Source organism: Oncorhynchus masou, chromosome 3 (assembly GCF_036934945.1).
Source record: "Oncorhynchus masou masou isolate Uvic2021 chromosome 3, UVic_Omas_1.1, whole genome shotgun sequence".
Lineage (NCBI taxonomy): Eukaryota > Metazoa > Chordata > Actinopteri > Salmoniformes > Salmonidae > Oncorhynchus > Oncorhynchus masou.
Window position 1 is genome coordinate 42,158,054 of NC_088214.1, and position 22,074 is coordinate 42,180,127.

The following is a 22,074-nucleotide window of genomic DNA, read 5'->3' on the forward strand; positions in this document are numbered from 1 at the left end:
TTTATTGTTGGACAATAAATGTGAAAATGAAATGCCTTTTATGGTGTCTGAAAGAGTTGACTTAAATCCAGGTAGGTGCATTTTATAAAAACTTTTTAATTGGAAGATTGTTACCTTGGGATAGCTGATATTTCTGGTCTAATTGGTCTATTGCACCAATGTATATTAATAATAATAATCTTATTATTAAAATATCAAATAACTATAAAGTAATAGAAGTATATTTCATGAAATCCCGTCTGCAACAGGTGTGAGGTAGACTTTGATGAGTGTGCGTCGTGTCCCTGTGAATACGGAGGCTACTGCCACAACCTCGTCAACAACTTCCGCTGTGATTGTGAGATCAACTTTACAGGTGACCAGTGCCAGATCGATGTCAATGATTTCTACCTGTATCTGGCCCTGCTGCTGTGGCAATACATGTTCCAGCTGACATCCTACCTCCTCTTGCACCTCGACGATGCCCCCGAGATTGATTGGGTACACCAGCTGATGGACGGCAACTAAGGGCCCATTGGGAGCCAACATGTGCTACGAAGAGTTGATTGAGTTTTCTGGGTAGATGTTACCCCCACCTCCTAGACACAGTTCTAGGATCAGTATACCCTCCCCAAATCCTTACCTTCACCATTAAGGGGTACATAGAAATCCTATCCTCAGTATTTCCTGGGGCATCCCACTCCCAATTAGCTAATCTGGACAATTTAGAGGTGAAGTGATACTGTACATATTTTCGTACTGTATGGTGTATCAACATGGCTTGCGTTAAACAAGTCAGACAAAGAAGGTGACGTGATTAGAACAGATTAAAGTTAACGGTTCTAATTATATGACCTGCAGCTCTTCCTATTACCATAGAGTATGCTCATTTTAATGTCTATATCCATCCAGATCTGACTTTCATAGTGAAAGCCCATCTAGGTAGAAGGCTGTTTTTCTGTGCCTTACAACAAGAAAATATTTGTGGGAACAATGTTTTTTCTAAAGGTATTTATGTTTTCTAATTTAAGAAGATGAATGTTAATAGAACCCCATTTGTATGTATGTATGTATGTACAGTGCCTTGCGAAAGTATTCGGCCCCCTTGAACTTTGCGAACTTTTGCCACATTTCAGGCTTCAAACATAAAGATATAAAACTGTATTTTTTTGTGAAGAATCAACAACAAGTGGGACACAATCATGAAGTGGAACGACATTTATTGGATATTTCAAACTTTTTTAACAAATCAAAAACTGAAAAATTGGGCGTGCAAAATTATTCAGCCCCCTTAAGTTAATACTTTGTTGTGCCACCTTTTGCTGCGATTACAGCTGTAAGTCGCTTGGGGTATGTCTCTATCAGTTTTGCACATCGAGAGACTGAAATTTTTTCCCATTCCTCCTTGCAAAACAGCTCGAGCTCAGTGAGGTTGGATGGAGAGCATTTGTGAACAGCAGTTTTCAGTTCTTTCCACAGATTCTCGATTGGATTCAGGTCTGGACTTTGACTTGGCCATTCTAACACCTGGATATGTTTATTTTTGAACCATTCCATTGTAGATTTTGCTTTATGTTTTGGATCATTGTCTTGTTGGAAGACAAATCTCCGTCCCAGTCTCAGGTCTTTTGCAGACTCCATCAGATTTTCTTCCAGAATGGTCCTGTATTTGGCTCCATCCATCTTTCCATCAATTTTAACCATCTTCCCTGTCCCTGCTGAAGAAAAGCAGGCCCAAACCATGATGCTGCCACCACCATGTTTGACAGTGGGGATGGTGTGGTCAGGGTGATGAGCTGTGTTGCTTTTACGCCAAACATAACGTTTTGCATTGTTGCCAAAAAGTTCAATTTTGGTTTCATCTGACCAGAGCACCTTCTTCCACATGTTTGGTGTGTCTCCCAGGTGGCTTGTGGCAAACTTTAAACGACACTTTTTATGGATATCTTTAAGAAATGGCTTTCTTCTTGCCACTCTTCCATAAAGGCCAGATTTGTGCAATATACGACTGATTGTTGTCCTATGGACAGAGTCTCCCACCTCAGCTGTAGATCTCTGCAGTTCATCCAGAGTGATCATGGGCCTCTTGGCTGCATCTCTGATCAGTCTTCTCCTTGTATGAGCTGAAAGTTTAGAGGGACGACCAGGTCTTGGTAGATTTGCAGTAGTCTGATACTCCTTCCATTTCAATATTATCGCTTTCACAGTGCTCCTTGGGATGTTTAAAGCTTGGGAAATCTTTTTGTATCCAAATCCGGCTTTAAACTTCTTCACAACAGTATCTCGGACCTGCCTGGTGTGTTCCTTGTTCTTCATGATGCTCTCTGCGCTTTTAACGGACCTCTGAGACTATCACAGTGCAGGTGCATTTATACGGAGACTTGATTACACACAGGTGGATTGTATTTATCATCATTAGTCATTTAGGTCAACATTGGATCACTCAGAGATCCTCACTGAACTTCTGGAGAGAGTTTGCTGCACTGAAAGTAAAGGGGCTGAATCATTTTGCACGCCCAATTTTTCAGTTTTTGATTTGTTAAAAAAGTTTGAAATATCCAATAAATGTCGTTCCACTTCATGATTGTGTCCCACTTGTTGTTGATTCTTCACAAAAAAATACAGTTTTATATCGTTATGTTTGAAGCCTGAAATGTGGCAAAAGGTCGCAAAGTTCAAGGGGGCCGAATACTTTCACAAGGCACTGTATGTATGTGGGGCGGCAGGGTAGCTTTGTGGTTAGAGTGTTGGACTAGTTACCGAAAGGTTGCAAGTTCGAATCCCCGAGCTGACAAGGTACAAATCTGTCGTTCTGCCCCTGAACAGGCAGTTAACCCACTGTTCCTAGGTAGTCATTGAAAATAAGAATTTGTTCTTAACTGACTTGCCTAGTAAAATAAAAGTGTATGTATGGATGTATAACTTGTGTATATATTTTGTACATACTGTACCTATTCTTTTGAGTTGCGCGCCGGTAAAACAGTGAGAACATCTATAGTTGTGAAATGTTGTTACTAGCAGGTCATTTATAATAAGAAACAGATTATTTAACACAAAAGCAGAAAGCTATAATCCCAATATGTACTGTACATACATAATATGTAAAGGTGAAAATATGACAAACATTGCATAATAATGCACTGAGTGAATCTAAATCAAACTTTTATATCCATGTTTATGTTACTTAATAATATTACTCTGTACATACTTTCCATTTGTATTATTTATATATTCAGGAAAACCCCATTGAGACCATGGTTTCATTCCAGAGGGTGCCCTGATCACAGTAACCAGTACAATGTATAAATAAAAACACCAATCAATACAAAATACCACATTTATGAAAAACAGTTACAGTCCTCAGCTACTACTTTCTCAATTAACACCATAAACTGTCTGAGCAGCACCAGAAAATCTAACTGTAATGAGTTTTGCAAATTGTTCCTGCAGTGAGGCTAAAAACGGATTGCCTAAATCGGTGGAGACCCGAGGAACCTCAAATGTTAATCAACCCTGTGAACGGGTTTGGCAACTCATGTTTTTAGACTTCTTCAGCAAAGTTAGGAAAGCCATAGGCTTGTGTAGTAGAGCTTTGTAAACAAAAAGGGAATTGTGACAATACAAGAACTGGAAAATAACTTTGTAAACATTTTCGGGTTGCTTCCTTGCAATTCCGATAAAAAAAAAATGTAATTGAGTTAAATCTCAGGAATTGTTGTGATTCATTTCTATTAATTTGCAAATCCTGAATTTGAACAAATTTGCACACAAGTTTTCATACAAAAACAAAACAATATTGACATCCTGATTTTGTCTAAAGTAATGGTTAGCAAAATTAGGTCAATTGAGAAAGCACACTTTCTTTACCCTCAATATAAACTTGTTTTTACATTGGATTGTTGTTTTTATCTGTGTAGATTATGTATTTTGGATGTTTTCAGTGTATTTAAAAAGGCTTTCAGACAATGCGATTAATTACGATAAAAATAAAACGAGTGGACTCAAATGACAAAAAGTTAACTGATCGACTCTGACAGCCCTAAAAATAACATATTCCATTTAGCAGTCATTTTTATCCAAAGCAATTTACAGTCAGTCATGTGTGCATACATTTCCTAATGGGTGACCTCAGTGGGAATCAATCGCACGATCCTGGCATTGCAAGCGCCAAGCTCTACCTCTACCAACTGAGCCACACAGAACCACATATTGTGATACCTTAAGCAGCTTTCTCCTCAAGAATTCATATGTCAGGTGTTTAAATCACATTTTTTGATTTGATGTCTCCTAAAATAAATCATTTAAATTTGTATATTGACTTGTTTCAACAAGGAAATATGCGTACAAGTGGTCTGAGGCGGTCATAGAATTCAAGAACAAATTTCTGATGAGAAAGAATGATGAATGCCAAAATGTTTTGTCAATTTTATTTTACGGCCACTACAAGCACCAATCTGTCTGTTTTGTAATATCGTACCAATGTATATGCATAATAATATTATTGACATAATATTATTAATAATAATATTCATATTTAATGTTCTAATTTAATTAATAAAATAACAATGTATTTAATTAAATTCCCTGTCTGTAACAGGTGTGAGGTAGACTTCGACGAGTGTTTGTTAAACCCCTGTGATAACGGAGGCTACTGCCAAAACCTCCCCAATGGCTTCCACTGTGAGTGTGGGATCAACTTTTCAGGCGACCAGTGCACGGTTGATTGCAACGACTTCTACTTGTACCTGGGCCTGGTGCAGTTGCAATTCATGCTCCAGCTCATTTCCTACCTCATCCTGCACATTGATGATGGCCCAGAGATAGACTGGGAACACCAGCAGATGGACAACGACGAGGAGCCCATTGGGGCCAACATGGATGACTGAGGGGCTGATGGAGCCAACATGGATGACTAGGGGCCATTGGGAGTCAACATGGACATCTAGGGGCCATTGAGAACCAACATGAATGACTAGGGCCATTGAGCGCAAACATGGACAGACTGAGGGGCTAATGGAACCAACATGGATGACTCGGGGCCATTGGGTGTCAACATGTGCTATGACGAGTTGATTGAAAGTTTTGCGTAGATGTTGCCCACACCTTTTAGACACAGGTCTAGGATCAGTATACCCCCCCCCATATCCTTACCTTCACCATTAGGGGGTGGAATGGAAAAACAGACCTCAGATCACATCTAGGGGCATTCCATCCCCTTTTAAAAATGTCACCTAAAATGACATACCCAAATCTAACTGCTTGTAGCTCAGGCCCTGGAGCAAGGATATGCATATTCTTGGTACCATTTGAAAAGGACACACTTTGAAGTTTGTGGAAATGTGAAAGGCATGTAGCAGAATATAACACATTAGATCTGGTAAAAGATAATACAAAGAAATAAACTGTACTTTTGTCATCTTTGAAACGCAAGAGAAAGGCCATAATGTATTATTCCAGCCCAGGTGTAATTTAGATTTTGGCAGCCGTGTGTGCGTACACAAGGTTTTAGACTGATCCAATGAACCATTGCATTTCTGTTCAAACTGTTGTATTAAGACTGCCCAAATGTGCCTAATTTGTTTATTAATAACTTTTCATGTTCAAAATTGTGCACTCTCCTCAAACAATTGCATGGTATTCTTTCACTGTAATAGCTACTGTAAATTGGACAAGAATTTAAGCTTTCTGCCAATATCAGATGTCTATGTCCTGAGAAATGTTCTTGTTATTTATAAACTCATGCTAATCGTATTAGCCTACATTGGCTCAACCGTCCCGTGGAAGGGACACCGATCCCGAATAAGTTTAAGTTAATGTGGACGATTAAGAGTAAAGGGACACAGTACATATTTCAGTACTATGTATATCAGAGTCAGCCAAGGAAGACCAAGTTAACTTTCATCTGTTCTAAATAGAATGACATGCAGCTCTTCCTACTACAATACAGTATTACAAGAGAAAGATCAGTATTTTGACAATGAGTTGTAAATGTTGTAGTTGTAAATGAGAACTTGTTCTCAACTGGCCTACCTGGTTAAATAAAGGTGAAATACAATTTTTTAATGTACAACTTAATGTTAGATTGTTCCTCACCCTGAAAGTGACCATAAATTACAGTTTCTCCTGGCCCATGAACTACTTTCAGGGTGAGGAACCATCTAACATTAAGTTGTAAAATACTAAACTTCCCTTTTATTGTCTATAGCCATATAGACCAGATTTTCATACTGAAACTCCCACATGGTAGAAGGCTGTTTTTGTGCCTTACAATCTGCATACATTTTCACTGAACTTTTTCCAAAGGTATTGCATGTTTTTTGTTGTTGTAATGAAGCAGAATGTTGATATAAACCCCATTTGATATTTATGTATAGCTTGTGCATTTATTGTGTATATACTAGGGGTGTCAAATGATAATTTTATCAATTACAGTAAATCGTGCAATTTATTCTAATTATTAGCGATTAATTGCTCGTTCTGAATTTGCATAAATTAAACTGTAATTTCGGATTTTTCATACAAAGAAATACTACGAGAATATTGATGTCTTGATTTTACTTCAAAGTTAGCAAAATCAGGTAAATTGAGAAAGTACACTTTTGTAAAGGCCCAGTGCAGTCAAAAACAAGATTAACTCCACCACTACCACATATCTACAGTACTAGATCCAAGGGTATCTATAGTGTGTATGTTATTGTGTGTGTGTGTTTATGCATGTCTGTGCCAATGTTTGTGTTGCTTCACAGTCCCCACTGTTCCATAAGGTGTTATTTTAAAATGTTTTTTAAATCTGACTTTACAGCTTGCATCAGTTACTTGATATGGAATAGAGTTCCATGTAGTCATGGCTCTATGTAGTACTGTGTGCCTCCTATAGTCTGTTCTGGACTTGGAGACTGTGAATAGACCTCTTGTGTTATGTCTTGTGGGGTATGCATGGGTGTCAGAGCTGTGTTCCAGTAGCTTAGACAGACAGCTCAGTGCATTCAACATGTCAATACCTCTCATAAATAAAAGTAATGAAGTCAATCTCTCCTCCACTTTCAGCCAAGAGAGATTGACATTCATATTATTAATATTAGCTCTCTGTGTACATCTAAGGGCCAGCCGTGCATTTTTCTAAGTAATTTTTTTGTGACACCTGACCACACGACTGAACAGTAGTCAAGGTGCGACAAAACTATGGCCTGTAGGACCTTCCCTGTTGATAGTGTTGTTAAGGCCGAGCATCGCTTTATTATAGACTTACTTCTCCCCATCTTAGCTACTACTGCATTAATATGTTTTTACCATGACAGTTTACAATCTAGGGTTACTCCAAGCAGTTTAGTCATCTCAACTTGCTCAATTTCCACATTATTTATTACAATATTTGGTTGAGGTTTAGGGTTAGTGAGTGTTTTGTTCCAAATATAATGCTTTTAGTTTTAGAAATATTTAGGGCTAACTTATTCCTTGCCACCCACTCAAACTAACTGCAGCTCTTTCTTGAGTGTTGCAGTCATTTCAGTCGCTGTTGTAGCTGACGTGTATAGTGTTGTGTCATCAACATACAGTCACTCTGGCTTTACTCTGTAAAAATTGAAAAAAGCAAGGGGCCAAAACAGCTACTATGGGGAATTCCTGATTCAACTGGATTATATTTGAGAGGCAAGACCATTCAGTGCATTTAGAAAGTATTTTTCCACATTTTTCTTATGTTACAGCCCTATTCTAAAATTGATTAAATAAAAAATGTTCCCTATTCAATCTACACATAATAACAAAGTAAAAACAGGTTTAGAAATGTTTGCTAATTTATTAAAAACAAATAACATAAATACCTTATTCACATAAGAACTCAGAACCTTTGCTATGAGACTTGAAATTTAGATCAGATGCATCCTGTTTCCATTGACCATCCCTGAGATGTTTCTACAACTTGACTAGAGTCCACCTGTAGTAAATTCAATTGATTGGACATGATTTAGAAAGGCACACACCTGTCGGTCTATATAAGGTCCCACAGTTGACAGTGCACATCAGAGCAAAAGCCAAGACATGAGGTCGAAGGAATTGTCTGTAGAGCTCTGAGACAGGATTGTCTCAAGGCACAGATCTGGAGAAGGGTACCAACAAATGTCTGCAACATTGAAGGTCCCCAAGAACACAGTGGCCTCTATCATTCTTAAATAGAAGAAGTTTGGAACCACCAAGACTCTTCCTAGAGATGGGCTCCCGGGACAAACTGAGCCATCGGTGTAGAAGGGCCTTGGTCAGGGAGGTGACCAAGAACCCAACGGTCACTGATAGAGCTCCAGAGTTCCTCTGTGGAGATGGGAGAACCTTCCAGAAGGACAACCATCTCTGCAGCACTCCACCAATAAGGCCACTCTTCAGTAAAAGGCACATGGCAGCCCACTTGGAGTTTGCCAAAAGGCACCTAAAGACTCTCGGAACATGAGAAACAACATTCTCTGGTATGATGAAACCAATATTAAACTCTTTGGCCTGAATGCCAGGGGTCATGTCTGGAGCAGACCTGGCACCATTCCTACACTGAAGCATGGTGGTGGCAGCAGCATCATGCTGTGGTGGTGGGGGGGGGGTTAGTGGCAAGGAATGGGAGACTAGTCGGGATGAACGGAGCAAAGTACAGAGAGATCCTTGATAAAAACCTTGAACAGGAAAATGATCCTAAGCACACAACCAAGACAAAGCAGGAATGGCTTCGGGACAAGTCTCTGAATGTCCTTGAGTGGCCCACCCAGAGCCCGGACTTGAACCCGATCGAACATCTCTGGAGAGACCTGAAAATAGCTTTGCAGTGACACTCCCCAATCAACCTGACAGAGCTTGAGAGGATCTGCAGAGAAGAATGGGAGAAACTCCCCAAATACAGGTGTGCCAAGCTTGTAGCATCATACCCAAGAAGACTCGTAGCTCTAATCGCTGCCAAAGGTTCAACAAACTACTGAGTAAAAGGTCTGAATACTATGTAAATGTGATATTTCCAGTTTTTTTTATAGAAATTTGCAAATATTTCTTGAATTGTCATTATGGGATATTGTGTGTCGATTGATGGGGCAGGGGGAGCGACGTAGCGTAACAAAATGTGGAAAGAAGTGGTCTGAATACTTTCCGAATGCACTGTATATTGTGTTCCTTAAAGTTATTGAAAAGAGCAGAAACAGTGAACTATCGTACATAGATGCCAATACTAACTACTTACAGGTTATTGAAAATGTGCTGTTTTAGTATTTCTCCAGTATGTTTCATCAAAGAAAAAGCCTCCACTTCTATCTCAAAGATAATAAAACACAAGAGTAAATGATTAAGGTCCGCAAAAACACTACAGTAAATAATATAGTATACCATAATCTGTACTATAAACATGATTCATACTATAATTAACTGTAAATACAACAGTATACTACAGTAAATACTACAGTATTAAAGTCCACAAACAGCTACAGTGAATACTACAGTCAAGTCCACAAAAACACTACAGTGAATGCTATAGTATACTACAATCATGTCTGTAAAAACCTAGCAAGATTCTTGCTTGAGAAATTACCCTTTGCTAAGAAGCCATTTTGTTTATTCATGATAATTGTAATTGAAAACAATTACAGTAAGGTACTTAAAGTGTTACCCAGAAATGATTTGATATTGCGATTAAAAACGGCTGCATTGGACCTTTAAACTCAAACTTTTTACATTGCATTGCTGGTTTTATCTGTATATATTATGTATTTGGGTGCACTAAAATTACAGAAACTGGACTGATTAACTCTGATAGCCCTAGTATATACACATTATTTTTTCTCAAAGATGGTACAAAAAAAAGAGCTTGTTTTTTTTCTTTGTATTATCTTTTACCAGATCTAAAATGTTATATTCTGCAACATTGATTTAACATTTTCACAAACTTCAAAGTGTTTCCTTTCATGGGGCGGCAGGGTAGCCTAGTGGTTAGAGCGTTGGACTAGTAACCGGAAGGTTGCAAGTTCAAATTCCCTTGCTGACTAGGCAAATCTGTTGTTCTGCCCCTGAACAGGCAGTTAACCCGCTGTTCCTAGGCCGTCATTGAAAATAAGAATTTGTTCTTAACTGACTTGCCTAGTTAGAAATGGTATCAAGAATATGCACATCCTTGCTTCAGGTCCTGAGCTACAGATTTGGATATGTTATTTTAGGTAAAAAAAAGGGGTGGATATTTCAGAGGTTTTAAGACGTGTTTTTACTAGCAGATACTATATAATACTGTATATTCTACAGAATCCATTATCACACCATAAAATATGCACAATAAACTAAATCGATAATTTTTCAATTAATGTTTATGCTGCTCTAATATTATTGTGTACGTATACATAATAAATACAATACAGGAACTGGAAAATAACTTTTGTGGATTGCTTAAAAGTAATGTGCCAAATACCAGAAATTTATAAAATATTTGTTTTAATTACTGGAGAAATCCTTAAATCAATCAAGATAAGCGCAACATCAGCTGTTGAGAAGAACACAAAAGCATGTCAATATTTAGAAATGTTTTATCATATCATTATGATTATAAACTGTTTGGTTCGTGCCCTGAATGCTGATTGGCTGACAGCTGTGGTATATCAGACCGTAAACCACAGGTATGACTTCTCAGGTTTTTACTTCTCTAATTACGTTGGTAAACAGTATATAATAGCAATAAGGCACCTCGGGTGTTTGTAATATATATGGCCAATATACCATGGCTAAGGGCTGTGTCCAGGCAATCAACATTGTGTTGTGTATACCACCTCAGCAGTGGTATATTGGCCATATACCACACCCCCGCGGGCCTTATTGCTACCATAACTATCCCTCTCCTAAATGAAGATTTGAGCTCTTCTTTACATTTTTATTTGTTGTATTTTATTTTTTGTTTGTAAATTGACTCATTCTCAAAACACAAATTGGGAATATACAAAATGTTAGTCAATTTACGCTCACCTCACAATATAATCACAAATCTGTGCATTCGCATGGTTACTAAAAGACAGCCAATATCTGTGTCTTGTAATATTGTACCAAAGTATTTGAATAACAAAATGTATTTATTTATATAAAATATTGATATTATTTACTTCATGAAATACTATACTTAAAAAAAATCCCCCTTCTGTACAGGTGTGAGTTAGACTTCGATGAGTGCTCATCAGGCCCCTGTGATAACAGAGGCTACTGCCACAACCTCCCCAATGGCTTCCACTGTGACTGTGAGAGCAACTTCTCAGGCAACCAATGCACAATCGACTGCAGCGAGTTCTACTTGTACCTGGCCCTGGTGCTGTGGCAATACATGTTCCAGTTCATTTCCTACATAATCCTGCACCTCGATGATGATGGCCAGGAGATCGACCAGGAACACCAGCAGATAGGGGCCAACATGGACGATTAGGGTCTATTGGAGCCAAAATGAGGAAAATTATGTGTATATATTGAAGCAAAATCTCAAAACATCAATCAGGAAGTTAAAGCTTGGTCGCAAATGGGTCTTCCAAATGGAGAATGACCCCAAGCATACTTCCAAAGTTGTTGCAAAATGGCTTAAGGACTACAAAGTCAAGGTATTGGAGTGGCCATCACAAAGTCCTGACCTCAATCCTATAGAAAATGTGTGGGCAGAACTGAAAAAGCGTGTCCAAGCAAGGATGCCTACAAACCTGACTCAGTTACACCAGCTGTCAGGAGGAATGGGCCAAAATTCACCCAACTTATTGTGGGAAGCTTGTGGAAGGCTACCCATAACGTTTGACCCAAGTTAAACAATTGAAAGACAATGCTACCAAATAATAATTGAGTGCATGTAAACTTCTGACCCACTGGGAATGTGATGACAGAAAGAAAATCTGAAATAAATCATTCTCTTTACTATTATTCTGACATTTCACATTCTTAAAATAAAGTGGTGATCTTAACTGACCTAAGACAGGGAATTTTTACTAGGCTTGAATTTCAGGAATTGTGAATAACTGAGTTTAAATGTATTCGGTTAAGGTGTATGTAAACTTCCATCTTCAACTGTACCACCCTGTCTTGTCACAACACAACTGATTGGCAGTAAGGAGAAAAACCAACTTCAACTGTATATTCAGTTCTCTCATCAATAGCTATTGAACCAAGCATGGCATGAAAATGGTACATTCTGAATCAGGGGAGGATGGAGAACAATCAAAAAGTCCCCCCCAAAAAAGTGTGGATTATTCTCCATCCTCACCTAACTCTGTTTAATTTACCCTTACAGGACAATCTGGGAATTCAGGCCCATGTTCACCAGCATATGACCTCAACTGGCATTCAATACTCTTCCCATCTGCATACACTTTCCACATGACCAAATCTTTTGCAATTATTACACTGTAGGGGATTTAGGCATGAAGGATCTCATAAAGCAGAACTTTACATGAGAAGGTAGAGACTCTTTATCAAAGTATGGATGAAGTGAATTTCCCCAACCACTCCTCCCACTTTTTCAGGTATTTCGGTCTCTTTCTGTGACCAAGTTTACATGCACACTGTATTCCAGATAGTAGCTCATATGCCATTTAAGGTCTTATTCGGGATACATTTTTCACATGCACCTTTGATATTCCACTCACGATTATCTCCCTGTACCATGAATAAACAGAATATTCCTAATTTAAATTCATATGGGTTAAATGGAATAGTAACTGAAATAGACACTGACACAAATGTAGGCCTATAACTTCTCACATGTAGCCTAAAATAATATTAACTGCTGCAGAATTATGCATTTATTGAAGTTCAATTATACAACAAATGTTCATTTTGTCTAGGGACCAGGAAATTATGACTTATTTTTTTCATCTCTTGAGAAAATGCAAATGTGCATGTAATGTGTTATCTTTGACACTTATGAAAGCAGACAGTATTTCAACCACAAAATATGCACCCAAGACAAACTGAAGTCTTAACAGAAATGTGTTTAATCTTTTTTATCAGCTTTTAATTTATTTAAAACCTGTCAAATTTGATGACATTTGGACATTTTGCACAAGAACAATCTTTCCACTGTTTTGGAGTTATTCAGTTTTCTCCCCAGTCCCTAAATGAAACAGACAACTTTACCAACGTTAACTAGATTATGAATGCATTAATTCTACCGATGTAAGACATTCTTGTGAGCACTACTTTACTTCGTTTTCTAGGCCAGGGCAACAGGTTATGACAGAAGAGAAGCTGCATGTATAGAACTATAGTTGACAAACAAATGTCAGAAATTATAAGCAGAAACATATCTAAATTAGGGGTGAAAGTAGCCTAAGCCAGTTGGCTATAAGGTCCAATACAGTGTATAAGCAAAATAAGTTATGGAATTACTATGGTGGCTCGAAATGTGCAGGTATATCCTACTTTTTAACATGATTGGTTTGAGATTCGAATGAAAAAACAATCACATGTGAAACTGAGTATGCACAGACTGCAAAAAACAACAGTAAACAAGGATAAGGTGTTGACAGGCCACAGTATACCATTTAAGATCAGCCTATCCCAGGCATCTTAACCGGGTTTATCATAACCGGGATACAAGCTTTTTAGGGTCATTGTAAACGGGATTGGATGTTTATATGCGTCAACTCAAAAACAGAATACTTGAGTATCCCGAATAATAACTGGACATTGGTGTGCATGTAAAGGTGGTCACTGTCACCAGATTCTGGGTTTATACAGCTGTAAGGTTATTTGTGGGCTGAAGATAATTACCAACCAGACTTCAGAACTCCCATTCACAGGTGTCTCTAATCAAATGACCTGTGTCACATTCAGGAGGGTAAATTTGTTGTATAGTTAAAAGTCCCTATTCTACATGAGGCATGTCTTATCTTCATTATAATCTATATTTCTATCCATGTGAAAGCAACTGATAATATGAGCCTATGATGAATTAGTGGTATTTCTTTGATGTACATGCTTAGAATATTTTCCATCAAGGTAACTTTGGTCAACTGAGTTCAACGGGATAATCGATAGCACGAATGTGTCTCACCTTTTAGCAACGTACATTTCTATGCCAATGAATCCTCTGAAAAAACCTGCTCCTGGGCAGGTTAACTCAGTCACTCAATTTATCCTGAATGAAGTGTCTGAGCTGCGAGTTGAGGACCAATGAAATATTCTCTCCCTCTCGCAAAAACTACGTTATCATCCCCTTAATTTGACTGATTCAATATTTTAATAATTAAATGTTAAAATACCAAGCACACCAAAGACGGCGTTAACGTTAATCAATAAAGACAGCACCTCAACAAGCCTATTTTATACCATAGCCCGCAGAATTTGCAAGATAACTTTAATTTCGTTTTTGATCTCAGCACAAAGTCAAAATGTGGCACAGACTCGCCTGTGATTGATGTTTCAGCATTGCCTCAATGAAGAGTTCAGTGTTTGACTTGACACGTACGAAATGCATGCGCAGTTACAAGCCTGCTACTTAGCGGCAGGCGGACAAGCAATTCACACACACACCATAGTAACGCAGATGAACCCTGTGCTGGAATGTGAAGCTAACGGAAGTTGGCTATTTAAAATAAAAATAAAAACCGAATAGATTTAGCTTCAATCATAATATACTCCTCAGCTCTGAAAAATACCTGATGTGTAAAGATCGGTGATTGGTTAAAAGACTGAATTAGGCTGCCTGTAAACACAGCCTGCATGACCGGCATAAGCAATATTGCTTTCACACGAAATCCTCTCAGGCTGTTTACACAGGCAACCCAATTCTGAACGCCTGTCCAATTATTGTCAAAATAGCTTTTGGTCAAAATACCAATTAGTGTAATTAGATCAGAATTGGGCTGCCTGTGTAAACATAGAAATTCTAAAGTGTCTTGCATGTTTACCCACATTTCTATTTGAGCACTTTCACCATAAAGATGGATTAAAACCTAAACAGGAAATAAAGCACAAACACAGGTTGACAGTTCTGGTTGGAATAACTTTTATTTGATCTGTCTGTAAACAAGGTGATTTATCAATTTATGGCATTTTCCCCCAAACATTCATCAAAATGCAAATTTAATAACTGACTGAATCGAAATGCATAGGGGAAAGAAAAATCACAAATCAGTGTGAAATGTGTAGTTCTGGACATATTCCACAAATCCTTTACAGGAGGAAAGAGCCATAGTCCTTGCTGGGGCAGAAGTTCAAAATCTAACTCACAGTAGCAACAGATCAGATCTACATTATGGCACAGGATAGTTCTCTTTGAAAGTTTTCACAAGACAACTCACTAGTGTTCTTATTCCAACCAACACCATTTTCCACCAATTTAGTGTAAACACTTTCAATGTTGTTTTTAATATACTGTTAAGTAGTGTGCTGACAGTTGCTGATACATCTTTGATGAGTAGAGCACAAGGCAAATTCAAAGAGTTTTGCCCAGCTGAACTTGGGTTTACGGTCATTCACTAAGAATACACTCATTACCAGTTGTCCAATGAGACTGCAATTTCACCGGTTAACAAATTAGCAGTAAATCAATTAGTTTAAGTAATCTAAAGAAGCAGTAAGTGTTTTAAAGCCATCTGAAGTATAGTGTCTAATGACTGACAAAATGAGGGCAACAATCTTTCACAATGGTTTGAAGCTATTCTGAAAATCACCCTGACAGACAATTGGTCCTATGGAAAATAAAAACTTGCCAAAACATGGTTTGTAGGGACGATGCACTGCGCAATGTCAGCAGTGTAAAATAAAATTTCAGGAGCTGGCATATCCTAGATATGTGCCTGAGCTATTGCAAAGATGGAATGTCCATGAGGACTTTAAGACGTATTGAAGGTTCATGGGAGGATTTTTTTTTAAGATCAATGCTGATCTTATCTGCCATTACTTTCAAACAATATTCCAACACCACATCAATGACTTGTAAGACCACATTCAAGTTACAACAGCAAAAGCAGTTGATGGAAGATAATGCAACCTAAAGAAAAGAACATCTAAATAGTGGGCTGACTCAGCTGAGGGGTTTCAAAGTATGTTTAGAGGACTATGCTGGAGGAAATCTTTACCTTAATGATGTATGTATCAAATGACAATGCAAGAAGGATTTAATTAAAATAACATTTCTGGATGGAATATAAAGGTTTGGGAAAGGCTACTAAAAGATATGCATGCAACTTTCAAACCCTGACATGCTGAGGAAAGGAGACCACACCAGACAGTCATCGCTTCAAAATTCTGAAAATACATTTTCCTATGCAAAACTGTCTGCACCATCGAATGACGCAGCCAATTAAGGTATGCTTCCTCCTGTCATTTTCCAATTACTAAGTATTTGTTTATACAAGCCAAGTCCAAATTTGGTACACAATTTAATTATATTTTTTATGAATTTCTTTGCACATTTCCCTTTTGGTAAATATACATTTCAACCATTTCTGATGAACATGCTCTTACTTTAGTGTCAGAAATAGGGTACATAGTGTTAATGCTCTGAGAAAGAATGGTGAGGAAAAGGGACCAAAAAAACATGAATTAACAAAAAATAAAACAAAGGGTGTACATAAAAATGGAACTGGGGAAGAGTACCAATGTGTCTGCTAACTAATCCTCAAAGTACTGTCAACACAATGGAGGTGAGAAAGATGATGGGTAGAGGCTGCTTCAATATCCAGACTTCCTCAGGTGCTCAGCCATGGTAAATGCTTTCTTGTTGAGCTGTCCGCCATGGACCCCTTCCTTTCCCATGACTAAAACTAATGCTGGAGCACACAAGGAAACAAAAAGAAAAATGAACAAAATTGAAAATAGTCTTTTTCCCCACTAAGAGTGGGGATAAAAGTGACATAGGATGTTCCCACCACGACCATTACTCTTCATTGCTATTAAAGTTTCCACGACATTTGACTGTTTGCAGAAGAAATCTTAAAAGCAATATTTATTCTCTTCTTTTTGTCCCTCAATTTTAACTAAGCAAGCTTGGTGACACTAGAACCCCGAATCCCTCAAGTATTTTGCCATTGAGTATGCCTTCTTATTCAATCCGCCTCCGTGGACCCCTTCTTTGCCCATTACAAGAACCAAGACTGAAAGAGAAGAAAGGAAAAGGGAAAAGTTTAGAGTATTAAGAGGTTAAAGAAAAGGCAGTCAGGTGAAGGAAAGGTTAGTAGCAAAATGGAGGTGTACAGTTGGCATAACTGAAGATAAAGTTATGGCTACTTGTTTTGCATTTGTATTACAGGGAAGAGCATGCCTGCAGGGAAATACCCATAAAGCCTTTGTCAGTGGTCAAAACACCTACAATACTACAGCCAACTATTATGGTATGATTTATCCTTTTTGTAGGAGCAAATAAAGTATTTACTATAAACTCTAAAGCTTTACATTAAACCAAGTAGACAGTAACTCCAGAGAAAAATCTATCCTTCACTGAATACTTGCATACAAGTTCAATGCACACTTGCAAATGTAGAGGACAAATGTTTTTAGAAACTGGTCAACTGTACAGACCAGGTAAAAGCCAAATTGACTCTAAAAAAGGCAAGTCAAAAAGATTTCTGCCCCATAGGAGTGTATACAGGCCCGGCTCATATAATCTCTGGTTTATTAGGTTACTTTTATCAGGGTCATCATAACCACTACAGACAACCTGGTTTACCACACACAACCTTCCATCTGAAGAGTAATGTGAGGGATGTGTGTGGTGTTTTTAGAGCCACTTCTTCACTGGCTCCTGAGTCAGGATTATTAGTGATGTTAGAGACAAAGTTTCACAGGGTGATTGGACAGTCACCTACCATTTCTCTTCATCTGTTTAGCCCAAAAACATTTGAGCCAGAATATTATTAACTCATGTAGCATTTCAAAACATGACAGACTGACTTGAAAACAGAAGTCAATGGACTGCTAGTTTATCCAAAATTAAGCCGGCTATAGACCCATACTGCTTGCAATCAAGTCTAGTGTGTCAAAATGTGAAGAGACATTGTAGGCTACTGCCCAGAGTGACAAGATGACTAGGAATAATATAGGCATTAAACAGACTACCCAAAGCATGCAGCTAAAATGTTAGTTAGGCTGACAACCACCCAATAGTTAAGGAGCAGCTTAAGAAAATAATCAAAGGTAAAGACCCTCAGAGTTGTTGATTAGACTGAGGTGATGACAGACGATCAGAGTAAAGGGCTCAGACACACCAATAGAGTTAGCTGACCAAGAGCACTTAGCGCCTCAAAGTAATTCGTGAGCCCGAGTACACACCGATTTCACATGTAGCATCTGTGAAAAATGTTGGGAGCCAGAAATCTACAGCACATTGAACGGTCGGCATACGAACTCTAGATCAACATTCTGTGCGATGTGCGCAAGCCTCAAGGACCACAAAGGCAGATTGACTTAGTAGGTAAACCTGGGCTTCTTGTTTCTTTTCTCATGTCATTTCTGAACCTCAACACACTAAATAGAATGAAGCCTAGTGCACCATTAGCATTTCTCAAACAAAGTATGGATCCAAGGAAGTAACATGAACTTTGCCACAATGGACATCTTGCCGACCAGTGAGAATTTAACAGTTCTCCAATTTCTGTGTACTGTAGCTTACAATGTCATACCTTAAATTGTACCCCTTGTCTAAATTGATGGAACAAATACACACTTCCCTCAGCAATATTTCATGCTCAGACTAACAATAATATATTCTGCTGTTTTTATTTTTAGTATATGCAGTTTAATATGAGAACACAGAGCATTAGAGAATAAATAACCACCAACAATCTGCAAGATGCTTGCGTTGATTAAGGACAACACTTGAGTATGTTATAGCCACAGATACATCCTAGAATGTTGCAATACCTGACATTTTTTTTTACTACTATAAAAAGTGGTCACCCTTTACCTTTGCCAGCTTTGCCTACAGTAATGTTGTACGTTGGCTCTCCTCCTTGACTCTTTGTCCTGATGTCCATTGTCCAGTCCCCTTCACTATGGAGGCTGTCTCTGATGACCGAGCACTTCTTTGAACCCAAGGCCATGCCGTTGGTGAAGAAGCTAGTCCTGTCCTTTCCAATGAGGACATCAATTTCTTGAGGCTGAAAAACAGTGGTAGTACACAGAAAGTTAATCGAGACATGTTACGTTTAGAAATGACATGTGCCATTAAAAGCTTCTATGGAATGGGGTGCTCATCTGGGTTTAAGTCATATTTTAAAGGGCGATGGTATCTCCCGAAAAAAGAGCACAACAAAAGTAATGCACAAGTGATCTTTTATTAATTTAAGACAACTGCAAACCTCAACCTGTCTTAGTCAAATCTTGATTTTATTGGTGGTTGTGGTACCACTTATTAATAAAAGCACCCATTAGATTTTTTTTTACACCACCCTGGTCCTTTCATAAACACACAGCTGTAGTAATCACAGGTGTGTTCATGTTTGCCAAAATTGATTGTTAATTTATACAGTTTGAAGGAGAGTATGAATGTTACTTTTGAACCAGTGGCAGTCAGTGACGTTTAAGACGAGCATGTCCATATTTCATGGCTCTCAGTCATATTCTAGTCATTCAGTTCAATGTAACATCAAAGTTTACAACGAAGCGGAACACTGGTTGAAAGAAATATTTGACGTGACAGTGACACATTCAATATCCGCCTTGCACTCTTGCCTGCGTCTAGCTAATCCAGGGTGTAATCAGTCCAACAACTGCAAACGAGTTTCTATCAGACAAATTCCAGAATATTTATCTCCATTTAATTTGCTGCCATTTAAGACCCCCCCCCACCATCAGAATGACTACACCCCTGATCACATGTAAATACAGATCACTTTCATAGCAAAATATTGCTCTCTTGCTTCTCCTTCATGTAAGATATTAATTGGTTCAAAACTGTTCAACTATCATCTTTCTCTGAGTCAACTACTCACCACATGTAATGCACTGTGCAGTGCTACGTGTAGCTTATGCTGTCAGTACTAGATTCATTATCCGATCCTTTGATTGGGTAGACAACATGTCAGTTTATGCTACAAGAGCGCTGACTGGTTGGAGGACGTCCTACGGAAGTTGTCATAATTACTGTGTATTTCTATGGAAGGGGTAAGAACCACGAGCCTCCTAGGTTTTGTATTGAAGTCAATGTACCCAGAGGACAGAAGCTAGCTGTCCTCCAGCTACACCATGGTGCTACCCTACAGAGCGCCGTTGAGGCTACTGTTGACCTTCATTGCAAAACAGTGTTTTAATTATTTGGTGACATGTGAATATATTTGGTATAGTTTTAACTTCATATGTTTTACTCTTTGAAATTCACTGATGGTCCTCCCCTTCTTGCTCTAGGGAGCCTCTGTTTTTAACACATGACGAATTACCAGTTGGTTTGATTACACCTGAGGAATAAATGTTCAAGTAGTACAGCATTTAGCTAATCTGATGTCAAAATGCAATAACTGGTTGCAAACTTATCTAGGTAGTTAGCAAGTTTACCCATTGTGGATGACATGGGGAGCAGCCATCTTGGTCCTGATTTGAGCAAAACGTTTAAGCATTCTTTCAGCTAGTTAGCTAAGAAAATAGCTAGCTACCAATTACATTTACTTATCAAGACAGTTAGATACTATAAAAAGTCTAAATGTATGCACAAATATTGGCTAGCGTCTCCAATTCGAAACATTAGGTAGCAAACGTGGCTATTAGCCAAATAACTTTACTACTAGTAGTAAGCAACTAACGTTAGCTAGCGGCCTCAACTGTTTATTCGTGTATACTAACGATAGCATGACAAGTCTTAATTTACTTACCTAGCCAACTACCAATAGTTGGCTATTGGCTAAGCTAGCCTAGTAACGTTAGTGGGTCGAATATATGGCTCTGACGTTAGCTAGCTTCAGACAACGACACTCATTCATTGTCTAACGTCGGCAAGCAGACTGCTAGTACATAACGCTACCTAACATTGATAGCAGCCAGCAAATATTGCATAATTGGCATTCGAGTAGTTGCCTGGTTATATTCACATCAGTTCAATATTATTGGCCAACAAATCACAGTGTACCAATTTGACGTTAGCAATAGCAAACTAGCATGCTGACTTATTGACTTTGCTGGCCAAAAGGGGATATGCGGTGAAGCTAGCTAACGGTAGCTAGCTACTGTACTAGTTAACTGGCTAACATTAGGTAGCAAGCTCATTCTTTGCTAGGTCCGGCGAGGTTGTGATTATCCTAGGCAGCATTCATTCTGATTGACAAATATCCACTAGTGTCATTCATTGTTTAGTTATTTATATATAACAATTGGTTTCCCTTTCATTTCTTACCGTTATGTTGCTAAAAGTACCACCGGCATGTGCTGCCCAAACGTATTTGGCGTCCGTATACCCAACAATGGCGGAATCCTGACAGCTGCCGTCGGCCATCAGGTTATCCACGTAGCTTTGCCAAGACATTTTTGAATTTGTTAAAAATATACAGCTTCCTATTCAATCAAAGATGTCGTTTCTAGGACAAGATCTTCACAGCCAATGTTGCACTGCTTACGGGTCAATTTAGAGTCTCCAACTGTAGCTACCCCCACTTCAACGTTAACACACGTCTTGGCTCGGGCAGGAAAGAAAGCCAATGTAATCATGCAACGCCTGAGCGTAGTCAGTATCAGATCCCTCCGCACAATGTGCTCACTGGCACTATATACTTAAAGGGGCAAAATAATTTTAAAACATGTCCTCACGGTTTTGCAACGCTTTGGATTATAGTACTTATGTGATTTGTGTAATATTCTTCTCGAAACTATATTGTGAGATAAATTGAGGAATTAATAGACAGGGTGAGTGTCTGTAGAACATTGCTGCAGTAAAGCAACATCTTTCATGATTTGAGGACCTCTGTATCTAGCCTTTTGGGGGCTCGTAGAAAGATGTTTTTAATTTCCTGCAATTCTACAAATTTTGTCATGGGGCGTATAGAAATGTTGCAATTTTAAAGCAAGTTTTCTGCAATTGTATACATTTTACCATGGGGAGGAGATAATAATTTGAGTTACAGCTCATTTCCTGTAATCATACCCATTTTGGAATGTCTTAAGGAGGAGAAAGGAGAAAGAGACAGAAGAGGT

The 22,074-nt window shown here is 38.4% G+C and overlaps 1 protein-coding gene and 1 pseudogene across 2 annotated transcripts; one reads left to right on the forward strand and one right to left on the reverse strand.

The window, feature by feature from the left end:
* LOC135507336 (protein crumbs homolog 1-like) overlaps positions 1-4,865 on the forward strand; it is a 31,573-nt pseudogene extending 26,708 nt beyond the window's left edge.
* Positions 4,866-14,938: 10,073 nt separating this feature from the next.
* LOC135517107 (profilin-2-like) lies at positions 14,939-21,603 on the reverse strand. Of its 2 annotated transcripts, none has more exons than XM_064941137.1 (3): positions 21,281-21,595; positions 18,863-19,055; positions 14,939-16,730 (listed from the first exon to the last, which is right to left on the reverse strand). In XM_064941137.1, exons 1-3 carry the CDS (start codon positions 21,407-21,409, stop codon positions 16,633-16,635), a joined length of 420 nt encoding a protein of 139 aa, XP_064797209.1. In that variant the 5' UTR covers positions 21,410-21,595; the 3' UTR covers positions 14,939-16,632. The 2 variants fall into 2 exon arrangements, with proteins under 2 accessions (XP_064797209.1, XP_064797216.1); XM_064941144.1 differs by lacking the exon at positions 14,939-16,730 and adding an exon at positions 16,737-17,054 and having other exon boundaries at positions 21,281-21,603.
* Between the last annotated feature and the right edge of the window lie 471 nt (positions 21,604-22,074).